Source organism: Nannospalax galili, unplaced genomic scaffold (assembly GCF_000622305.1).
Source record: "Nannospalax galili isolate Female #2095 unplaced genomic scaffold, S.galili_v1.0 scaffold542, whole genome shotgun sequence".
NCBI classification, from domain to species: Eukaryota; Metazoa; Chordata; class Mammalia; order Rodentia; family Spalacidae; genus Nannospalax; species Nannospalax galili.
In genome coordinates, this window is record NW_008349083.1 from 702,122 (window position 1) to 724,619 (window position 22,498).

At 44.5% G+C, this 22,498-nt stretch overlaps 1 protein-coding gene across 1 annotated transcript in view; it reads right to left on the reverse strand.

The window, feature by feature from the left end:
- Tgfbr2 (transforming growth factor beta receptor 2) overlaps positions 1–22,498 on the reverse strand; it is a 100,837-nt gene that overhangs the window by 44,415 nt on the left and 33,924 nt on the right. The window contains exons 2-3 of the mRNA XM_008846469.3: positions 8,083–8,251; positions 1,637–1,827 (exon numbers count right to left, since the gene is read on the reverse strand). Of these exons, the coding sequence (XP_008844691.1) occupies positions 1,637–1,827; positions 8,083–8,251 (360 nt within the window). The remainder of the gene's footprint in view (positions 1–1,636; positions 1,828–8,082; positions 8,252–22,498) is intronic.

Genomic DNA, 22,498 nt, shown 5'->3' on the forward strand with positions numbered 1-22,498 from the left:
ATCTATCTATATATCTTTGTATCTATCTACCATCTATCTATCTATCATCTATCTATCATCCATCCATCCACCTACCTACCTATCTCTGATGGCTGATCTTAGTTGACAACTTGACACATGTGGGAAAAGGGAAACTCAACTTAAGAATTGCCTCCATTAGATTGGCATGTGAGCATGTCTGTGGAACATTTTATTGATTGTTAATTGACATACAAGAGCCCATCCCACTGTGGGTGGTGCCATCTCTAGGGATATGGGCTTAAACTGTATAAGAAAGGTAGCTGAGCCAGTCAGGAGATGCAAGCCAGTAAGCAGCATTCCTCCATGGTTTCTGCTTCAGTTCCGTGACTTGAGTTCCTGCGCTGGCTTCCCTCAGGGATGCACTGTACTCTGCAAGCCAAATAACCCCTTTCCTGACAAAGGGGTTTGGATCACAGTGTTTGTCACAGAAACAGAAAACTAACTAGGGCACTATTTTTTTGTGCAGGTTGGAGCATCAGGAGACTGAACAGCATAGTATGAGCTCAGGTATACCTGACACCCATTCTTCAGACAACTATTGTCAAGGCCATAGCTATCTATTTTATTTGGAAGTCACAAAACACAGGAGGAAAATAAACAAATTTTAAAAATAAGAACAAGAGAGTCCAGTGTAGTGGTGCATGCCCTTAAGAAGAAGAAGAAGAAGAAGAAGAAGAAGAAGAAGAAGAAGAAGAAGAAGAAGAAGAAGAAGAAGGAGTCCCAGTGGGAGATAAGAGCCAAAGGGCAGGAAGGAGATCACTGTGAGTCACAGTTTCTTTCAGGGCGGCCGCAGCTATACAATCCTGTGCATTCAGCACCATCTGATAGCAACTCTGCTTTTGAAAAGGGTGTGTTTTACTTTATGTAAGTTATAGATGAATGAATGTGATTTTTAAAAACATCTTGAGAGAGTGGTGTGTTGTGCCCAGAATCCCAACACTCAGGAGGCTGAGGCAGGAGGATTCCAAGTTTGAGGTCAGCCTGGGCTGTACAGAGTGAATTCCAGCCCAAATTGAACACAATGGTGAGGCTCTCTAAATTAATCAATTAATTAGTTAATTAATTAACAATATCTCAGTGGCGTGCTTTGCTGCAATCATGATTTATTTGTAATTCTGCATAGAACAATCTCTCTGACTGGTTAGGCCAGACTAGCCGTTAAGCCAGTCCCAGGCCCTAGAAAAAGACCTTCTCAAAAAGAAAGGTGGCTGGGCCTGGTGGCACATATTTTTAATCCTAGCACTCTGGAGGCAGAGGCAGATGGATCTCTGTGAGTTTCAGATCAGCCTGGTCTACATAGTGAAACCCTGACACAAAAGAAACAAAAAAGCGAAACAAACAAGTTGGATGGCTCCTGAGGAACAAGGTTGGCTTCTGACATACACACATGTACTCACGTGTACATGTACCCCATATACACAGATAGAGACAAAATAGATTCTACAAAAGAATTCGTATTTCTAACAAATCCCAGAGGCTGCTTTGGAGGTTATACTTGAGGAAGCACTGTTGTCGGGGAGAGTTACTAAGGTGGGCCCTAAGGACCACATATAGGCAGGCCAGCATCTCTGCCTTCCAAGGGAATGGTGTCAGCCCTGGCAAGAAGACAGCTCACCTTCTGAGAAGATGATGTAGTCATTGCACTCCTCCGTGTTACAGGAGCACATGAAGAAAGTCTCGCCCAGAACTTTCTTTTCTTTCATGATGCACTTTGGTGAAGTTGCGTCTTCTAGAATAAATCCGTGGTACTTGAGCTTGGGGTCATGGCACACTGTTTCTAGTGTTATATTTTCATCATTCTTCCTCCTGGGATGCACAGGTTCATAGAGAAGAGAGAGACAGAGAGGAGAGGGTGAATGAACAGAGCCTGGACAGAGCAGCCCAGTCTGTATGTGCTTCAAGAAGTGGTTCTTTGTATCAGCAACTACTTCCTGTTCTCCACTGTTCCTCTGCTGTCCCACACCCTCTTGTACCAATTCTGTCTCCCTTGGTTCATTGCTTATTTGAAGAAGCTACTTCTGATTATAAACATGACAGTTCTCCTTGGCGACCATCTACCCGAAAATTCGAACATTAAACCTTAATGAAATCAGATGAATTCAGGGTGGTATGTTGATAGGCTAAATTTTATTTGAATTCTTAAGGGGAAGGCATGGAAATAGGATTGTTGGGGGCTCAAGTAGTCCACCTTGTTTATTGAAACAAGGTCTCTCACTGGCCTGGAGCTCCCCAATTCAGCTAGGCTGGGTGGCCAGGAAGCCCAAGGATCCTGTGTACATCTTCCCAATGCTGGGATTGCAAGCATGTATCACCATGGCTGGCTGTTTCTGTGACTTGAATGCAGGTCCTCATGTGTGTGCAGCAAGTACTTTACTGACTAACCCATCTTGCTAGCCCCTGACTTGTTTTTCCTGCTTCATGGCCATATGGTACTCTGGGGTGGGGGTCGGGGGGGTAGAGCAGGTGGCACGTTCCTGTTAACAGCTGGTTCCAAAGACAAAATGTGAAGAAAGATCCCAAAGAAAGAACTGTAGTTTCCTCTGTTACAGAAGGAGAGTGGGGGAAGCACAATACAACATGAGGGAGAGAATGACAGTGAGCTCTTCCTTGACAGCACAGAAGAATACGAGTATTTTATGCTGCATAAATGAATCACTTCTGTATCTAGTAATCTTTTGCATTCATGTTTGGAGACTATTTGGAGGAGAGCTTAGAAAATCTACTACATGACATGTTCCTTGGGAAATGTCCAGGTGGTTGGCTCTACATACACATTCCATTATTAAATGGCATCATTAATGTCCCCAAACATTTTCTACTTTCTTTTCACTGAAGCATGAGCTGAGAGTTATTTACTGGAGCGTTGGCAACTTACCAGTGACTAGAGAACTAAAGAAATGACTCCCTTCCCCCAGAAACCATGAACTGCCCAGAGCTCCTCAGGGAGAAGTGGGGCCTCACGACCTCCCCAACCCCAGCTGAGGAATGTTCATGGGCTGGATCTCGGGTAATAACTGCCACTGCACAGCTGCTGTGACTTCGTGAGTGCACGGCCATGTCATGCCCAGAAGACAGCACTTCACAGCGTTCTTCCCCATCCTCTAGCTCTCAAAGTTTTTTTGCCCTTGCTTCCTGGTTATCTGAACCTCGGTTCTAAAATACTTCTATAATTAGGAAAAGTGTGAACATTTTACAGGGAACGAGTAATAAAGCTGACCTGAGTTGAATGAAAGAATGAATGAACAAGCACCAGAGCCTAGCTCGCGGCAGACCCCTCCAGGTACCACATGTGGGTCTTCTTAAAAACAGGCTCCTCGGGCTACAGAGATGGCTCAGTGCTTAAAAGCCCTTGCTCCTCTTTCGGGGGACCAGAATGCAATTCCTAGCACCACATCTGGCAGCTCCCAACTGCCTGTAACTCCAGATCCAGGTGGCGTTCCCACAGCCTATTCTGGCCCCATCGGGCACATACGGCAGGCGTGCAGAAACACATAAATAAAAATGAATAAAATTAATTTTAAATTTTAAAATAAAATTGACATGGGTTCCTGTGGAGTTTGGGTTTCCTGGAAGCAGACGCTGAGCTCTGAGGTGTCCGTGCACAAGTCTGGGGTGTAACTCAGAGAGGACGGGCAGGAGTGCCAGTGCTCTGAAGAAGGTGGCCAGCAAGGCCAAGGCGGGTTGCAACGGGAGCCTCAGCTCACACCCCAGAAACCAGAAAGGCCCTTGAAGGTTCTCCAGTTGAGGAAAAGGGCCCAGCATCTTGAAGCCTTGCATCACCCAGCCCTAAGATGGTGGAGCTCCGGAGGTCCCCACAGGAACGCTGCGGATTCCATCATCCAGGGAAAGTCCCCAGCATCCCAACCCCAGGAGACAAGTGCTCTGCCCTGAAGGGGGATGTGGGACGTGTGTGCAGCAATGTATTTCTGTTTCCAGGAGAATTTGCTGCCCTCTAGACAGGCAAGAATGAATGGTGCTCACTAGAGTCAGCTCCATAGCTTGGAAACCAAGGAGCAGTGGGGTTTCCTTCTTCACACACTCACAACTCACAACATGTCTTGCAGGCCTGGTGAAAATATCTACTTAAAGGAGTAGAAAGGCTGGGAGATAGTTCAGTCAGCAAGATGTCTGCCCTGCAAGTACCCCATAAAAAAGATGGGTGTGGCAGCATGGGATGGTAACCCCAGGGCTGGGGAGGTGGAGACAGGAGGATCCCTAGGGCTTGCTGTTTAGTGAGTCTAGCCTAACCAGTGAGCTCCAGGTTCTACCTAGTAAGAATGCCTCAAAACACAAAGTAGGCGGTGGGTGACAAACCATACCCGAAGTTCACACATCCATACATACACACTAATAAATAAAGAGGAAAAGGTTGCAGCGGAGAAAAGAACCACAGGAGGAAGTATCCAGACCCTGAGGTCTGCTGTCGCATTCCTTCCACCTCACTCGGCCTCTCCAGAATTCCACTTGACTCTTCCACAGAAGGAAGCCCTTCGTGATGCTGGGAACTATGACTAGGATAATATTTAAGCTTATGCTGAACATGAAGTGTTTGCTCCTCTCTCCACCCTGCGCAGCTACACAGATGAACTGATGATATTTTTCCATCGGAGAGCCTTTCAGTTCCTCCCAACACAGCCCCTATCTTCTCAGTGCTGAACCAAGCAGGTCTGGCTGCTTGGGCGGCCCCTCAAAAGCACCCTTTGCAACCTCTAATTACAATCACGTGGGACCCTGTTCTTGGAATCTCCTTATCATCAGAAGCCCTTCTTCAAATGCAGTGCCCATAATGAAACCACAGGGAGCTGGCAGGCATAGCAGGTTGGCAAGAAGGATCTTTAGTATTAACATTCCTTCAGTTCTTGAAAAACCCAGTTCATACCTAGGAATGTATGGAAATTTGCAAGGCTTCTAGGCTTATCATTGAGGTAAATCTGTGGCCTGGCGAAAGTGTCAAAAGCTTCATTTCTCAAAAAGGAAGAGAGAGATTTGGGTTTATATTTGTTTGCCAAATAGCCAGGAATCACATCAGCTACTTCAAACAAACAAACAGACAAACAAACAGCCAATAGGGGCCAACAAGATGGCTTAGCAGGTGCAGATACTCGCCACTAAACCTGACAACTTGAGTTCAGTCCCTGGGAGACACATGATGGAACAAAGGAACCAATTCCCAAAGCCTTGGCATGTGGAGAGACAGACAGACACAGACACACACACACACACACACACACACACACACACACACACACACACACACACACACATACACACACACACACAATGTAATTAAAAATAGCTAATAAATTCAAAATAGGATAAGTATAAAATGTTAAATTTCCTTATTCACTGTATACTTTGAAAAGTACATTTGGGTGATTTTAATGATTGTTTAATGGTTGTTTGTCTTGCTCCTGCTCTCGATTCACAAACATGATTTAACGAGATGATTCTTCAGCCCCCGATGTATGTGTATTGAAGAGCTATTTGGAGCCAGGCATGGTGGAGTATGCCAATAATCCTTGTCCTTGGGAGATGGAGGTAAAAGAATCAAGAGTGCAAGGCCTGCTTCGGCTACTCAGTAAGCTTGAGGACAGCCTGGGCTTCATGAGTCCCTATTTCAAAAATCACAACAAAGAAAAAAATGAACAAGCAAATAGCTGTTGGTATATTCATATGTGGGAAGGAGGTGAGTTTGAAAGACTGGGAGACAGAGGATGAGAGAGCAGAGGTTGGATCCATGAGAACATGCAGTCTTGGTCCAAGAGAAAGACTTGAGGAGATTGTACGAGTGGCGAATTCAGGACTTCTAATAAGTAAAAGGTTCACTATCTGCCCAAGCTTCCCACTGGGCAAGGTGTTTGTGGTGTGTGTGTGTGTGTGTGTGTGTGTGTGTGTGTGTGTGTGTGTGATGTGTGGGCTGGCGGGGAGAGGGGCACACATGTGCCAAAATGTTCAACTGTCAGAGAACACCCTCAAGTGTTTGTTCTTGTGTCAGAGAGAGTCTCTCTTGCTGTTTTTTGCTGCTTACTCCATGCTAGCTGGCTCAGGAGGTTCTGGCAGGTCTCCTACCTATACCTCCCATCTCGCCATAGTGTGTGATAGGATTACAGACAAACACACTACTGCTCCTGGCTTTTATAGGTGTTCTGAGGAGTTGAACTCAGGTCATCAGGCTTGTGGGGCAAACAATTTACCCACTGAACCATCTCCCCAGTCCTGGGCATGTGATTTTCCTTTTCTAATGGCCAACCCTTCATCTCCACTCCTCCCACACCACAGAACTGAGATTGCCTTATGTGATGGATGTAAAGTGTACTCCCACTCCATGTGCCTGAACACCTGAAATCCAGCTGGAGGTGCTGTTGTGAGAGGTTGTGAAACCTTTAATTTTTTTTAATTTACTTATTTTTATTGTGTATGTATGAGTGTTTTTGCTTGCATGAATGTTAAGTGTACCATATGTGTGAAATGTCTGTGGAGGCCAGAAGAGGGCATCAGATTCCCTGGAACTAGAGTTATAGTCGGTTGTGAGCCACCATATTAGTGCTGAGAACTAGACCTGGATCCTCTGCAAGAGTAGCCAGTGTTGTTAACCACTGAACCATCTCTCCAGTTCCTGTGGAGCCTTTTAGTTATGGAATATAGTAGGTAGTTGCAGGGCCATGGGGCAAGTCTTTGAGGGCTATAGTTCTGCCTTCCTTCCAGCCTGAGAACAGTTTCATGCTCTGTCAAGTTATGAGCCTCTATGCTATGGACTAAGCTGATTCAGTCACAATGCCATCACCACCATGATGAACAGAATCCTTTGAAACTGGAAACCAAAGTAAAACTCTCTTCCCTGAGGTTGCTTCTGCCAGGTATGCATGGCAGCCGTGAGAAAAATTAATGCCTGCATCTCAAAGAACAGTGTTCCTGGAACACAAGAGGGCCAGCTAAATCAGCAGCAGGTGGGAAATCTCCATTCCTGATATAAGGAAGGGTTTCTAAATTCATTGTTAATATGAAAACTCATATCCTTGTGTGTGTGTGTGTGTGTGTGTGTGTGTGTGTGTGTGTGAGAGAGAGAGAGAGAGAGAGAGAGAGAGAGAGAAAGAGAGAGAATATAGCTAGAAATTACATTTAATAGTGGCTGGAGAGAGATGACCCAGTAGTTAAGAGTTAAGAACACTGGCTACTCTTGCAGAGGACCTGGATTTGTTTCCCAGCACCCACATGTTGGCATACAGCTGTCTGTAACTCTAATTCCAAAGGGTTCAATGCCCTCTTCTGGCCTCCATGGGCATTGTACACATGTGGTGCATACATGCAGACAAAACATTCATACACATGAAATAAAAATAAATGAAATAAAATTTAAAAAAAGAAATCACACTTAATCATTGAAGAGAGATGATACCAACACAAAGGGTTGTAGGTACCTATATTTTGGGGACAAAACCAGTGACTTTTCCATGGACAGGTATGATTTTCAAAAGGCATTACGGTTTGAATGTGAAATGTCCCTTTAGGTACACATGTTTGAACACTTGGTCTTCAGCTGGGCATGCTGTTTGGGAAGCTATGGAATTCTTACGAAGTAGAGTCTTGCTGGAGGAAGTGAGTCACTGAGGGAGGGTCTTGAAGCTTTATAGTCTGGCCCCACTGCCTGTTCAGTGTCAGCTTCCTGAATGGTGATACGATATGACCAGTCAGCTTCCAGCTCCTGTCCCCGTATCCTCCCTGCCAGGATAGACTATCCCCTCTGAAACTGTGAGCCATAAAGAGCCATTCTTTAAGTTGCTTTCCTCAGGTATATTGTCACAGCAATATGTAAAATAGCTACCACAGAAAGTGAGAGTGCCTCCTTCAAAGGCCCTCTTACCACACGGCCACGCAGACTTCATACGGCTTCTCACAGATGGATGTGATGCTGCCCCTCCCTGCCAGGATAGACTATCCCCTCTGAAACCGTGAGCCATAAAGAGCCATTCCTTAAGTTGCTTTCCTCAGGTATATTGTCACAGCAATATGTAAAATAGCTACCACAGAAAGTGAGAGTGCCTCCTTCAAAGGCCCTCTTACCACACGGCCACGCAGACTTCATACGGCTTCTCACAGATGGATGTGATGCTGCAGTTGCTCATGCAGGTTTTCTGGTTGTCACAGGTGGAAGATCTCACATCACAAAACTTGCATAGTTGTGAAATCTTGACGGCACCACTGTTGTCACTGGCTATCATGTCATCGTTAACTGAGGAGACAGAAAGCAGAGCAAAGGATTACCCAGCTGTTGGGCAGCCTGACAATGGATTCCAGCACATGTTATGCAATTTCAAGTAATTTGGACATCATCAGAAGGAATATAGGAGCAGTGAGATGGCTCCAGGTAAAAGCACTTTACAGGCAAGCCTGATGACCTGATTTTAACCCCAGAAGCCCACGGTGGAAAGATAGCTAGTCCTGAAAATTGTCCTCTGACCTCCACACACATGCCATGGTATGTGTGTGCCCTCTTACCCAATAATAATAAGTAAATAAAAGAATTAATAGGAATAATATAGAAGGATCCCTTCCCAACAGCTTAGTTGGTAGGGTGTTTGCCTAGCAAACATGAAGCCTTGGGTCTCATCCCCAGCAATGCATAAACCGGGCATGGTGGCATATGCCTGTCATCTCAGCACTAGGAAAGTAAAGGCAGGAGGGTCAGGAGTTCAAGGCCATCCTCGGCTGCACAGTGAGTTTGAGGTCAGCCTGGGTGACATGAGGCCTTGTCTCGGTTTATCGGATAAGTCAAAACAAGGAAACACACCAGGGCAACATGAACAAACAGGAACAGAGAATGTATGCATAAGAGAAGAAGACTCATCACCTGAACGGGCAGACAAGTCACCACTGGAGTGGAAAAATGAAGGAGGGGGTGGGCGAACCCTCAGCGGGGGGCTCGGGGAGAAGACATCAGACCTGTTCCCAGCCTGGGAGAATGTTAGGGCCTCTGCACAAAAGAGGTTTCCACTGCCTTCTGCCCCATTCTCAACTGCCTAGAGGTAACCGCCTAGCTCTGCTAGCACCTTCTAGACACAAGCCTGAGAACTGGCCACCAATAAGGCACTGAAAATCTGAAAGCAAATAAAGCTGACTTTACCTCAGGGATTCCCTGCCTGCCACCTCTCTGGCCATATCCCCTCCACTGCTGTCACCCCCACTCCCTCATTTCATACTTGGAAGATATGGTGACCTCTTCAGGAAAGAGACAAGTTCATTCCTCCCAGCATTTCCATTTTCTGTCACCTAGTCTGGCTTCTTGTCACCTCTTTTGTCTCTGATTATATGCCACTTTTCATCCTAAAACTACCAGTTCATAGCTAACACAGGATTCTGTTTTATTGTCTGCCAAGCCATGTGGGGCACCTCAGTGCTTATACCAGAATGTAACCTCTGAGAACATCAGTCTACTTTGTTTATAGTCTATCTCTAACACCAGAAAGAGCATCTGTCAAAGAGAAGGTATCTATTTTAGTTACTTTTATCACTAATGTGGTCAAATACCTGGCAAAAACAACTTCAGGAAGGAAGGATTTATTTTGGCTCGTGGTTTTGAGGACACAATCCATCATGCCAGGGATGGCATGGTGGCAGGAGTTGGAAGCTGGTCCCATTGCATGCACAGTCAGTAAACAGAGAGCCATGGATAATGGTGTTTAGTTTTGTATCTCCTTTTCATTGACCCCAGCCCATGAAATGGCGCTGCCCATGTTCAGGGTGGGATTTTCCTGCTCAGTGAAACCTTTCTGGAAGCACTCACATAGACATACTCAGTCTAAGTTCAGTTAAGTTGATAATGAAGATTAGCCATCAACAATATCTGCCCTAGCTTCATTTCTCACTGCTATGAAAAATGACCCTGACAAAGGGTAACTTAGAGGAAAAAGGGTTTATTTAGATCACATCCAGATTATAGTCCATCATTGTGGGGAAGTTAAGGCAACAGGAACTTAAAGCAGCCGGTCACATCACACCAACAATCAAGAGTAGAGAGAAAAGATTGCACACATGCATGCGTGTTAGAGCTCAGCTTGACCACTATGCCTATACAGTCTAAACCTCCTGGCTAGGGGATGATGCCTCCCACAATGGGCTGGATCTTCACACATCAATCAACAATCAAGACAGTTTCCCACAGGACATGCATGGCAGGCATGCCCACAGGCCAAAGTGATCTACACAATAATTCCTCATTAAGACCTACTTCCCAGGTGACTCTAGGTTGTATTAAGGTGACAAAACCAACCATCACAATATCCAAAGAAAATTTCTTGTTGAATAAATGAGTGAACAGGTGAATACACACAGTTGTAATGGCAAGGTATGAGCATTCCAAGTGGTATCTAGAAGACATGGAACCTCTTCTTTCAGACATGGGGGGAGTGTGATTACAAGTGTAATATTCATTCACCTTTACTCCATGAAATATCAAAGGGAAATTATGTTCTTTTGCAAAGCACATGCACAGAGAGGCAAAAAGCAAGATCCCCATTGGAGATGGCAGCCATTAAAGACGTAGTTTAGAGTCAAGAGAAATAAGACAAGGTATTAGGCGTTCAAACAAGAGACATGAATTAACAGGTACTCTCTGCTGGGCTTGGGTTGAGCAATTGGTTGCAAATAGCCCTAAGCTAGTCACTGGCCCTTAGGAAGTTGGGAGGAGCTTCGCCAAGGGGTCTCTAGGGAGAGATCTGAGAAGAGTCTTGACTCTGCTCCTTGTGTTAAGCTTGCTTCTGCCCAGAGCAGAACGGCTTCGACGCCTCTCAGAGTCACTCTCCGTGCTGTGAATTATATATTTCTGTCCTTAAGATTTCACCCTGAAACTTTCTTTGTTGCTTGGGCACAACACCTGCTTCCTGGGGCTCTAAAAATATCATCATATATATTTAAGATCTGCTTTCTTGTGGTGACAGTAAATACAGAAGAAAAAAATAGACCCATTCATCCCTTTCAGGCCGTAAGTTCATTTCAGGAAGTGTATTTTTAGGTAACACACTATTTTAAAATCCTCAGTGTCTCCCAGACCAACAGTTCTGTTTAGCTAAAAATACAGGCAAGAAATAGTGTCTGAACCTTGTGTTAAATTTGGTGCTAACACAACAATGGGTATATATTTTTTTCCACAAGGGTTATGTTTGGATCTATTAATGAAAGAATTAATCGATTCCTTACATTTCCTTATAAGATACTGACAAGATAGACTAAAGGAACATGAGACCATGTTTTCTACATTTAGTCTTTTTTTGTTCTTATTTAGGGTATGTTCTGAACAAACATCTACTTGCTGGCTGGAAGGCTCTGGTGTTCTTCTAAATAGATAATCAAACTTTTAAGGGATGGAATTCAGCCTTCTAGCATTTTAAGATTTTAGCCTAGATTGGTGGTTATCAGCTTCCACCCTTGGGTGAAAGTAGCTGAACAGTTGAAGAAACAGTGAAGCCTGGATCCTTTCAGACTTCCTTCTGAAGGGTGGCCTGGGTCTCAGGATCTTTTCTACTTAAGATTATTTATTATCTTTATTTAGTGTGTGTGTGTGTGTGTGTGTGTGTGTGTGTGTGTGCATGCACACACACACATGCATGAAGCTAAAGAAGGCATCAAATCCCTCAAAGCTGCAGTTACAGGCAGTTGTGAGTCACCAGATGTGTGTGCTGGGAATCAAGCTCTGGGCCCCCTACAAGAGCAGCAAGTGCTCTTAACCACTGAGCCATCTCAGTTACAAAGATAATTCTAGTGTGCAATGGAGGCTAAGATTTTGCTAAAAAGTCTACAGCAAATGCAAATCAAGGGCCTGGGATTATAGCTCAGTTGGTAGCGTGTTCCTCCAGCATGCATGAAGTGCTGGGTTCTCTTCCCAACACCAAAGAAACTGGTTATGGTAGTGCATGCCTATACCCCAGCACTTGAGAGGTGGAGGCAGGAAGATCAGAAAGTCAAGGTCATCTTTGGCTACATAAGGAGATCAAGGCCAGGCTGGGCTTCATGAGACCTTGACTCAAAAACAAAAAGTAAAACAAAGCCCACAAATGTATGTGTGTTTTATGTGATGGGGAAGGAAGATCTAACAACTCTGCAAGGAATTCGCTTGTGAAACAGGAGCCTAAAGAGATGAGATTAGCTCATTTGCACCTCTGATACAGAGGAGAGGAATCCATCTCTTAGCCTTCAGTCCTTCTCTAGCAGAAGCCTAAAAATGGAAGAGGTCCCGAGTTCAAGGCCTAGAATCCATGTTTTAAAAACTGAGCACGACCAGGTATGGTGGTGCATGCCTGTAATCACAGCACTTGGGAAGAAGAGGCAGGCACATCTTTGTGAGATGGAGGCCAGCCACATCTCACATATGGAGGTCCACATAGCAAGTTTCAGGTCAGCTGGGGTTACAGGGAGACCCTATCTCAGAGACCAAACCAAACCAAACCAAACCAAACCAAATTGAGCATGATGGTACAGACTGGTAATCTCAGGGATGGGGAGGCAGAGACAAGAGGAATCCTGAGGCTCACTGGCCAGTCAATAAGCCTAATTGTTGAGCTCCAGGCTAATGAGAGACCTCATTCAAAAATCAAATGAACAAGACCTGCATAACAACAATACCCAAGATTATCTTCTGGCCTACATATTCTCTCTCTCTCTCTCTCTCTCTCTCTCTCTCTCTCTCTCATCTCTCAAATAAATAAATAAACTCATCAACAACCAAACAACCTGTAACAAACGCAAACCAAAATTCGAAATTCCTTCTAATCTGATAGTTAAATTACCCCATATTCATGCAGTGTTCTAATGCTAAGGTGGTAAATTTTGACTACTACAGATACTCTGCGAGCAGCTGGTCATCCTTAGGAAATTTTCTACCCATAGCAGGCAAATTAATTATTCAGAATATTCTCTTACAAAAGCTTCCAGTAAGAGCTGTTCTCACCTAGAAAGTCACTCACTCACTCCCTTGTTAAACGGGGCGGCTCCTCGCAGCACATGACAGCATCATGAGGCCCACCATATTTCACATTTGACTTCTCTTCCAACAAGCCCTTGAGCAATATCAAAACCTCCACTCCAGGTCACACCATCACCCGCATTTCATCTCACATGTCCCCCATCTCACTGCCCACAGCCAAGGGCTCCAAGACTGAAACTATGAAGTGGTATTTATTTCTGGAACAGTCCAGTAGTCTTTGTGAATGGCCTAAGAAGGTGTCATATTTTTCTAGGTATATTATAATAGTTATGAACAGGAATTCTAGATTCATATCTTTGAAATAGTGTCTGCTATGACTGGAAAGGTGAAATCTCAAGCTATCACAAACAATGCTAAACACTTTGCCAGAAATGTGTTCATGTAATTTTGAAGCTTATTTTTAAGTCATCATTTATTATTAATGTGTGTATGTGTACGTGATGCTGGGGCACATGTATACCACAAAGTACTTGCAGAGGTCAGAGGACAAATCTGTGGAGTCAGCTCTGTGTCCTCTCTTGTTCCACCTTTTGTGGGTTCCAGAGATCCAAACAACTCAAGACATCAGGCTTGTGTGGCAGAGGTCTTTACCCACTGAGCCATCTCACCAGTCAGTCCATATGCATCATACCTCTATGTATTTATGCAGTCATCTACTATAGGCATGGTTTGTGGGGAATAAGAACTCATTTAGTCCACATAGGACACCTATGGCTGTCTGGCTTGGTGAGATGTATTTCATAGCAGGACCACTGCAATCAATGCAATTAAAAGGGAAGCATCTCAAAGCAAGAACCTTAGCAACAAGGTAAATAGAACTCACTATGCCTTGAAGTTTTGCTTCTCAAATATTAATATGCACACAAAACCCTCCGGGCAAGTGTTGCACAATGCAGGCATCAGGGTGTATCCTGGCTCATGGGGCTGTGGCAGCTGGTGCTTCTGACATTAATGGGGTAGACTGGAAGACCGGAAAGTAGGGCAGGGAAGCTTTGAAGCAGAAATTTTGCCTGGGAAACTGCAGCTCGTGTTCTTCTAGTGTACAACTGACTCACATAGTCAAGGGCAATCTCTTTTAGTTAAAGCCAACTGACTATTGCTGTTACATCTGCAAAATACCTTCCTTAGACTATGCAGTCCTTAGTCTAATGGGTGATTAAAGAGCTGGGTTGGGGCTAGGGAGATGGCTAAGTCTCCCAAGTGCTTGCCTAAAAAGCCTGAGGACCCGAATTTGATTCTTAAAACCTAGTGTATTAAAAAAAAATAGCTGGGTGTGGTGGTGTGTTTGTATTTATTTATTTATTTTTAAATATTTTATTTATTATTTTTATTTTATGTGCCGTGGAGGTCAGAAGAGGGCTTTGGATTTCCCTGGAACTGGAGTTAAGGATGGTTCGTAGCCACCATATGGGTGCTGGGAATCGAACCCGGGTCCTCTGCAAGAGCAGTCAGTGCTCTTAACCGCTGAGCCATCTCTCCAGCTCCATGGTGGTGTGTTTTTAATCCCAGCCTTGGGGAGGTAGAGACAGGCAGATCCTTGGAGTTCCATGGCCAGCCAGCCTCATTTATTTGGCAAGTTCCAAGCCAGTAAGGTATGCTGTTCCAGAAAGAGGGGGAGTGTGTATGAATGCGTGAGGAATCCCACGTATTTTCTGGCTTCCATATGCGTACCCACACATGCACTCATGTACCACCACCACCCACACGTGCGTGCACACACACACCTAGCCACGTACCCTGTCCACCCAACACTTCCCATCCAGGTATTGAGTGTATTCCCTTTGGTGCCTGGTTCACTCTGCCCAGCAGAGAGACTGGCCACTTTCTCTTTACTCTGTGGATTTCAGAACAAGCGAAATGAAACACTCATCCTTTCCTTTTTCACAGGCATTCATCCTCTTACAGTTCTTTTTGTCTGTTTTTCTCGTGAGCTTGGCCTCTTAACCGATGGCAGGCCCAGAGGCCAGATTGCCATCTGGGCCGTCATTGAAAGACTTGCTCTCTGACTGGGTTTTAATTGCAACTGGCATTTCAGAGTCAGACGCCGAGGCAACCATCTGGCAGACAGCCGTTGTGGTCTGAGATGTTGGTAGCAAACACTCAGGGCTATGGACACCAGGTGGGACCAGTCCACTGGCCTGTCACACAGCTTCCCACCCAGAACAAAGAAGCGAGTCAGGCGATGTAGGACTCACATTTGACTATTCATGAAGGAAAGACATTCCCACTCCTACCTAATACTGTCACCAATTACTACAATCCACCGAACAAACGCAAAATGCCTCCTGATTGAGGCAGAGATGGGCATTACAGACATTTCCTATTTCTCAACATCTCGTGCCAACTTAAACCTTCTAACGGAACGAAGTACATTCTTTTTAGTTTTAAAATATGTTTGACTCCAAATCCCTTTGTCATAATAAGTATCATGACATGGGAGAATGAGGCTTTTCTTTGGGTGGCAATTTCATGTAGTCCTTGGGCATTGGTACTGGACAAATATCACAGCTTTTTGGGAGACCATAGAGGGTGCCGAAAGTGAACAGTGGCCCGAAGGTGTTGATTCTCCTCACACAATTGCTTTGTAGTCACAATAGTTTATTAAAGGGGCTGTGGGGATAATAATAGCTCAATTGGTAAAGTGCTGGCCTTTCAAGCATGAGGACCTGAGTTTGATCCCCAGGACCCACGTAGAAAACCCAGGCACAGTGGCACATACCTGGAGCTGGCAGAGACAGGAGAATCCCTGAGGCTCACTGGCCAGCTAGCCTAGCCTCTTTGGTGATCTCCAGACCCAGTGAGAGACCTTGTCTCAAAAAGATTGTGTTCCTGAGAATGACACAAGGTTTTCTTCTGACCTCCACTCATGCTCACACACACACACACACACACACATGCATGTGCACACTTGCATGTACATATGCACCCACACATACACTAACACCAATACACACACAAAATATTTTGTTAAGACTTATCTAATCCTTAATTAAAACCTTCTAAAGATGATAAAATTAATACTCCAAAACTCTTTGAAATGCTAAAGCTTTATAATTCCTTCTTTGTCAATAGTAAGACCTCAAGAAATGCAAAAATCAATGCTTACTGGAAATATATGGTTTACTCCACAAATACTCTTCCTCCTTCCTGTTGTTGTAAAAAGAAAAGTGTTGCTTAAAATAGCAATTTCTTCTCTTCTCATCAGTGAGTAAAGACTTCAGAAAGCAAAGCTTCTGAACCACATGACTAGCAGGAAGACTGCTAGCTAGAATGTATACAGTTCCGCACCTGCCTCATACTGAAAAAGAACAAAGCCTGGCACAGCGTAATGCTCATGGATACATGCTCACACTTGAAACCCCAACACTTGAGAGGCTGAGGCAGGACGGTCGTCATGAGTTCAAAGCCAACATGAGGTACCCAGGGAGAGTCTGAGGTAAAACTAGGCTACAGACTGAGACCCTGTTTCAAAAGATGAGAAAGTGTGGATCCCTGGACAGAACTCCTGTATTAAACCTCACCCACCCAGGGCTCAGGGACCATTGTGGAAGAGGGGGTGGAAAGAATGTAAGAGCCAGGGGAGGAGGTGCATGACCATAAGGAAACAAGGAGTTTTCCAGGCTTCTAGTAATTTGCTCGTATGAACTTACAGCAATGGTGTCAGCATGCACAAGACCCATGCAAACTCAATCAGACAGAACCCAGCCTGGAACTGGAGAAATGGGCAGCAGGCCACAACTTTCGTGAGGAACTACTGGCAGCTGATCACTGCTGGGTGAGGGAGAGTTTATCTTCTAGTGATGCTAGACAGGCTGAACAGGCTCCAGCAGGTGAATTCATACCAGGGGACATCTGGGTACACAAACTTGTGTCGATAGGCCTTAACATATATGTCAAAATGCATGGAGTCCTGTGGGTGGGCTGTGGGGGTGCAGATAAGGAAGGGGGGCTAAATATGATTATGATGTATTGGATGAAATCCACAAAACTTCAATAAGAATTTTTTTTTCAATGAAAAAGAGAGGGGGGAGGGATAGGGAGAGGAGAGAGAAACTGAAGGAATGAGAGGAGGGAAAGACAGGAAGAAAGAAAGACAGAAAGGAAGAAGGAAGGAAGGGAGAAAAATGGAGGGAGGGAGCGAGTGAGGAAGAAAAGAATAAGTCAAATCCCACAGTAATCAAAGTGTGGACACAGCACCCTCACAAAGCTGGTGTGTCAGCTAGTACTCCTTCTGAGTGTCAAAGAACAAATGCAAATAACCTTTGACCTCGCTTCGACATCTAAGAATGCACGCCATCCACTGCCAGGTTCCTTGCAGCTTCACGTCAATGGCGATCTGGTGAAATGAGCGAAGTGCGCACTAACCGTACAATACAGCGGTCCTGAAGCACGAGGTAGCTCCGTCTTTGAACACTGTCCTGCCAGGCTACAGCACCCAAGAAAGGAAGCAAGATGCAGACCAAGGCGCAGAGCGGATACTTAGGCTGTGCGTCTTCTGTTGCACTAGGGATGTGCTCTCTGCCTTCTTCACATGCCTCTTTACTGTGAGAGGCTGCTCTTCATGGTCTGCAGTCACCTGCTTGGTTTCTAGACGTTTCCAAGAAGTTTGACAAATGGGGAGACTAGCAGTTTATTAGAGGAGCATCGACAAGCACTTTTGGAGCACCCTTGGCCTGGCTTGCTCTCTGATCCATGCTCTCCAGCTGGCTGAGTCTCTCACCTGGAGGTCACAGCTCCTCTTGAGGCAGTCAGTTCCAAGATGGCATTCTGTCCCTCTGTCCCTTTGTACCAAGGGAGTCCAGACAATGATTGCTAACCTAGGTATTTGCATTATAGCCTCTCCACTAATGGGGCTTCCTTTGAATTACGCCATTGCCAAAGGATCCTTTCCCAACCTGTCCATAGATCTTCCTAATGCCAGTGCAAGAGGGATGAGTTCACTGCTGGGCTCTTGGATGACATGAAGCCATTTGTGGGTTTTGTTGTTAATTCTGAGCGAGTGAGTGAGTGTGTGTGTGTGTCTGAGTGTGTGTGTGTGTGTGTGACTATGTGTCTGTGTCTCTGTGTGTTCTTATATAGATTTAGACTATCTCTGGGAGTAGATCGAAGCATATGGGAATCCCACATTGGCCCTAGGAAAGCAAAAAGAATGACCAAAGAGCTGAGATGGAGAAGAAACATTTTACCTCTTGTCCTTCTAGCAATTTTGAATTTTCAATCATTTCGTTCACTTAATTAAGGGGCTGGAGAGATGACTCAGTAGTTAAGAGTACTTACTGCTCTTCCAGAGGACCTGGGTTTGATTCCTAGCATCCACATGACAGCAAACAACTGTCCATAACACCAGTTCCAGAGAATCCAATGGCCTCCTCTGGCCTCCAAGGGCATTGCATGACATGGATGCACTTTCTACATTTACGCAAAACACTCATACACATAACATAAAAGTAAATAAATATTTTTAAAAATTATTTTAATTAAAATAAATCAGTGCCAGGCAGAGTCTGTCACAGGGGATGTCTACGGTTTTTCATTGAAGTGACACAGTCCACATGACAGGCCACCACTCCCTCAGCTGATAAGAGACCCTAAGTGTGGGTAGAAAAGAAGCAATGTAGTCCACAGGCATCGACTGGCCTCTTCATGCAGTTGTTTCCGTAATACCAACACTGTTCTTAAAGCTCTGAAAAGATGGTATAATCAGCACTCTAAAATCTCTGTCAGTGTGGGGAAAACAAATCGGAAAAGACCCAGGTATGGTGGTGCGTGCCTATGATCCCAGCACCTGGGAGATGGAGGACAGAAGAAGAGGAGTTCAAGGTCAACCTCAGTTACATACTGAGGCTATCCTGAGAAATATGAGAGTCTGTCTCAAACAACCATTGTGAAAAAAAAAAGATAAAACATATAGTTTTCCCATTCTGAAACTATCCACTGTCAACAATGTAGCATTATCTCCACAAGGCAAGAGATTACAGCTCCAGGTGAGTTCCTTCTTGTGTTAAAACTAACACATGAAACGTAGTGAGAACCAGTGACTTGCCTTTCCATGAGAGCCTGGGCTCAGAAACAGATGATTAGATGCCAGGTGTTGGAGGGGTCGGTTCTTGAAGGATGGGTGCTTCTAAGAGGTAGGAGAGGAAGAGAAGGCTCTCTAGCCAGAGAACAGAGCCTGGGTCCTGAGGAACTAGGCAGAGTGAGATTAGCACATCAGCCTACAGCCAGGCTTCTAAAGGCAGAGATTCACTCAGGAAGCACTCCATGTTACAGTCAGGGAGGCTGGACACACAGATGTTTGAGGACTGTACACTCTCTGTAGTACTGGCTTGGGCAAAATCAGATTTCCAAAAAGCAAGGAAGAGTGAGAGTCCAGATCTTATCCACCTAAATAGCATAATTAATTATTCTGCTGTATAAAGATCAATATAAACTCAATGCTCAGTATAAAAACTGGTTTTTATACTGCAGGTTATTATGAATGAGTTGGAGTGGAGGGGTCCTATGTGTGTGAGTGCACAGGCATGTATACATGTGAGTACAGGCGGTTTTCCCTGTTGGCTAGGACTAGTTCAACTGAGGGAATTTAGCTAGGAGGGTTTGGGTTTCAGTAATCTTTGATTAATAGCTCATGAGTTTAACAATTCACTAAAACTGCTTCAAGGAAACTGCATAAACATATTTGTATTCACCAAGCAAGTATATTAAGGGATTAAGGAATTATTATCCATATTTCAAAGGGATCAAACCAGTGGGGTATTTTAAGTGAAAACCTGGCTGTTCTTAAAGATTTCTGAAACTACATTTTACAGGGAAATTTTAAAGCAGGTGTCTATAGAATGAAACAAGCTAACTGGATAGGAAAGTGATCAGTTTCATTAAGCCCCAAATGTAAAATAACTAAGCTGGAGTTTCAGTGAAATAAGTTTCATCCTTCACTACTTAACACACCAAGCAACTCAAAAGTCCTCTAAGTACACATTTTCTTGCTTGTCTCTTGGGGAACTGAGAAACAAAGAGATCTGTATTCTTCCAACACTTAGGAGAATTTGTCTTTCTCTCTTTCCCTCTGTTTTTCCCTTCTCTCACTGTCAGTTTTGTTATGACATGTCCCCAAATCAGGTCACACAACAGGAGACAAAACCAAAACATTTAAAATGACTCTTAAGGTGGCTGGTTCCTGAGGAATGACGTCCAAGGTTGGCCTTTAGCCTCCACATGCATGCACGTAACACACACATACAAATGCAGACATATGTACTCCAACATGAAAACCAAAGCACACATAAAATAAAATAAAATAAAATAAAATAAAATAAAATAAAATAAAATAAAATAAAATGATCCTTATAAGTGCCAATAGTTATAATTGCCAGGTCAGTACTTTAGAATACCAGTTTACAAAGCTGGGGCTGGAGAGATGGCTCAGTGGTTAGGCGCAGTGGTTCCTCTTGCAGAGGACCTGGGTCCAGTTTACGGCACCCATGCAGCAGATCACAAAACCCTGTAACTCTAGTTCTCAGGGATTTGAGGCCCTCTTCTGGCCAAATAAAAAAGTAAATCTTTATTAAAAAAAAAAAAAAGTGGAAAACTTTTTGCCCTTTTATCTTTAGTAGAGATCCCACGGCCAAAGCCCACTTCCGAATGTTGGGAAGAGGTAACAGTTTGCGGTAGATGTCATTAATATCTAGTGATTTTAGCTTTTCACTGAGAAGGTTGATTTTGCCGGTGCACCTGCCTGGCAAACCCTGACTATTTAGACTGAGATGAGTGAAAACTCAGACTGTAAAGTTCAGGATCTGGTTCCAACACGTTGTTGATGGGCTGGGGATGTCCCTCAATGGTAGAGCACTTGCCTTACATGTTTGAGGCTCTGAGATTAAACACTAGTTTTTAAAAAGTTGTTCCTAACTGACTTTGGCCCGGCAAGTAGTCAGTAACTTGAGGGCGGTGATCGGCTCCAAGGTCCTTTGCTGACTCCTTGCACATTTACCAGGCGAGAACTGATCTACTTTGGCAACATGCTGATAAAATTAGCACTGCCATGAAAAGGTAATAAGACAACTGGAAGTCCGTGGACCCCCGACATCCTGAAGCGATGTTTGGCTTTCTTTGTTAAGGAAACGGAGCGGGTAAGCTTTGATCCACTGCTGATGGGAGACTTGGAAAGGAATGTGAGTACCCAATATATCGATAGATCTTTAGGTAACCGGGTAGGAAGTGCTCCATGCACCGGGTATACAGTGAGCAATGTTCCTTAATCATTCCTCCGCGTTTGAAGGCTAACTACATAACATTGCTAAATAGTTCGTCCTGGAGAATTTCCCCAAGCTGGAAATAGAAACAGGCTGAAGCACAACTGGCTCCAAACTAATCATGAGCTCTGGCTTCCGGTGCCTGGGACAATTAACTACGTACTCTCTGTGCTTGTTCATAGGCCAAATAGGTCATCTGACTATCATATTCTTTAAACTCTATGCCTTTTGTAAAACACTGTCAAGTCAGCTTTAAAGAGCTAAGAAAGATGGATAATTCAGCCCCAGTTAAAAAGAATTAGGCTACAAGTTGAAGGGATTCAGGCTGAGGCAGTGGCTCGGTTGGCAAAGCGCTTCCTTGCAAACAGGAGGACCTGAGTCATGATCCCCAGAAACCAAGTGAAAAAGCCAACCGTAGTGGTGCACACCTGTAGTCTCTGCTTGGGAAATCGAACCTAACTGAATCAGTGAGCCTCAGGTTCAGTGAGAGACTTTGTCTCAAAATAGGTGGGGCAGGCTAGATGGCTCTGTGGAGAAAGGTGTTTGCTGCCAGGCCTAATAGGGTTCAGTTTCAGGAACCCACATGACAGGGGGAGAGAGCAAACTCCTACAAGTTGTCCTGTGGCCTCCACACAGATGTCAGGACACATGGATACCCCCACATTAAATACTTACATGAACAGATAATAAATAATAATAAATAAATAAATATAAAAAATCTTTCTAAACCACAAAGTGGACAATGTCCTGAGCAATAACACATGATGCTGACCTCTGGTCTCCACACACCCAAGCACACACACAAGTGTACACACACGTACACATATACTCACAAAAAAGAAAAGGGGTTCGAGTTCAAGCCAGTTCTCTTTTGTCGAGTTTGTTTATTTTGTCATGTGAGAACCCTTCTATAGCTTCTCAGTGAGCTACTTAAGGTCCCACATCTCCACCCAAAGCTCAAGCACTGACTTGAACCTGATCTCTGGGCCTGAAAGGGCTCCCAAGACGCCCTTCTATAGCTTCTCAGTGAGCTACTTAAGGTCCCACATCTCCACCCAATACTCAAGCACTGACTTGAACCTGATCTCTGGGCCTGAAAGGGCTCCCAAGACCGAACTCAGCGTCATTTGCATATCACAAGGTCAGAGGAATGGAAGTTATGTCAAGTGACAAAGACTCACTTTCCATTCAGGGACTGCAGGCATTTCTTCTGATCTTATGGGGAGCAGGGAATGCTTGGTTCAGATCA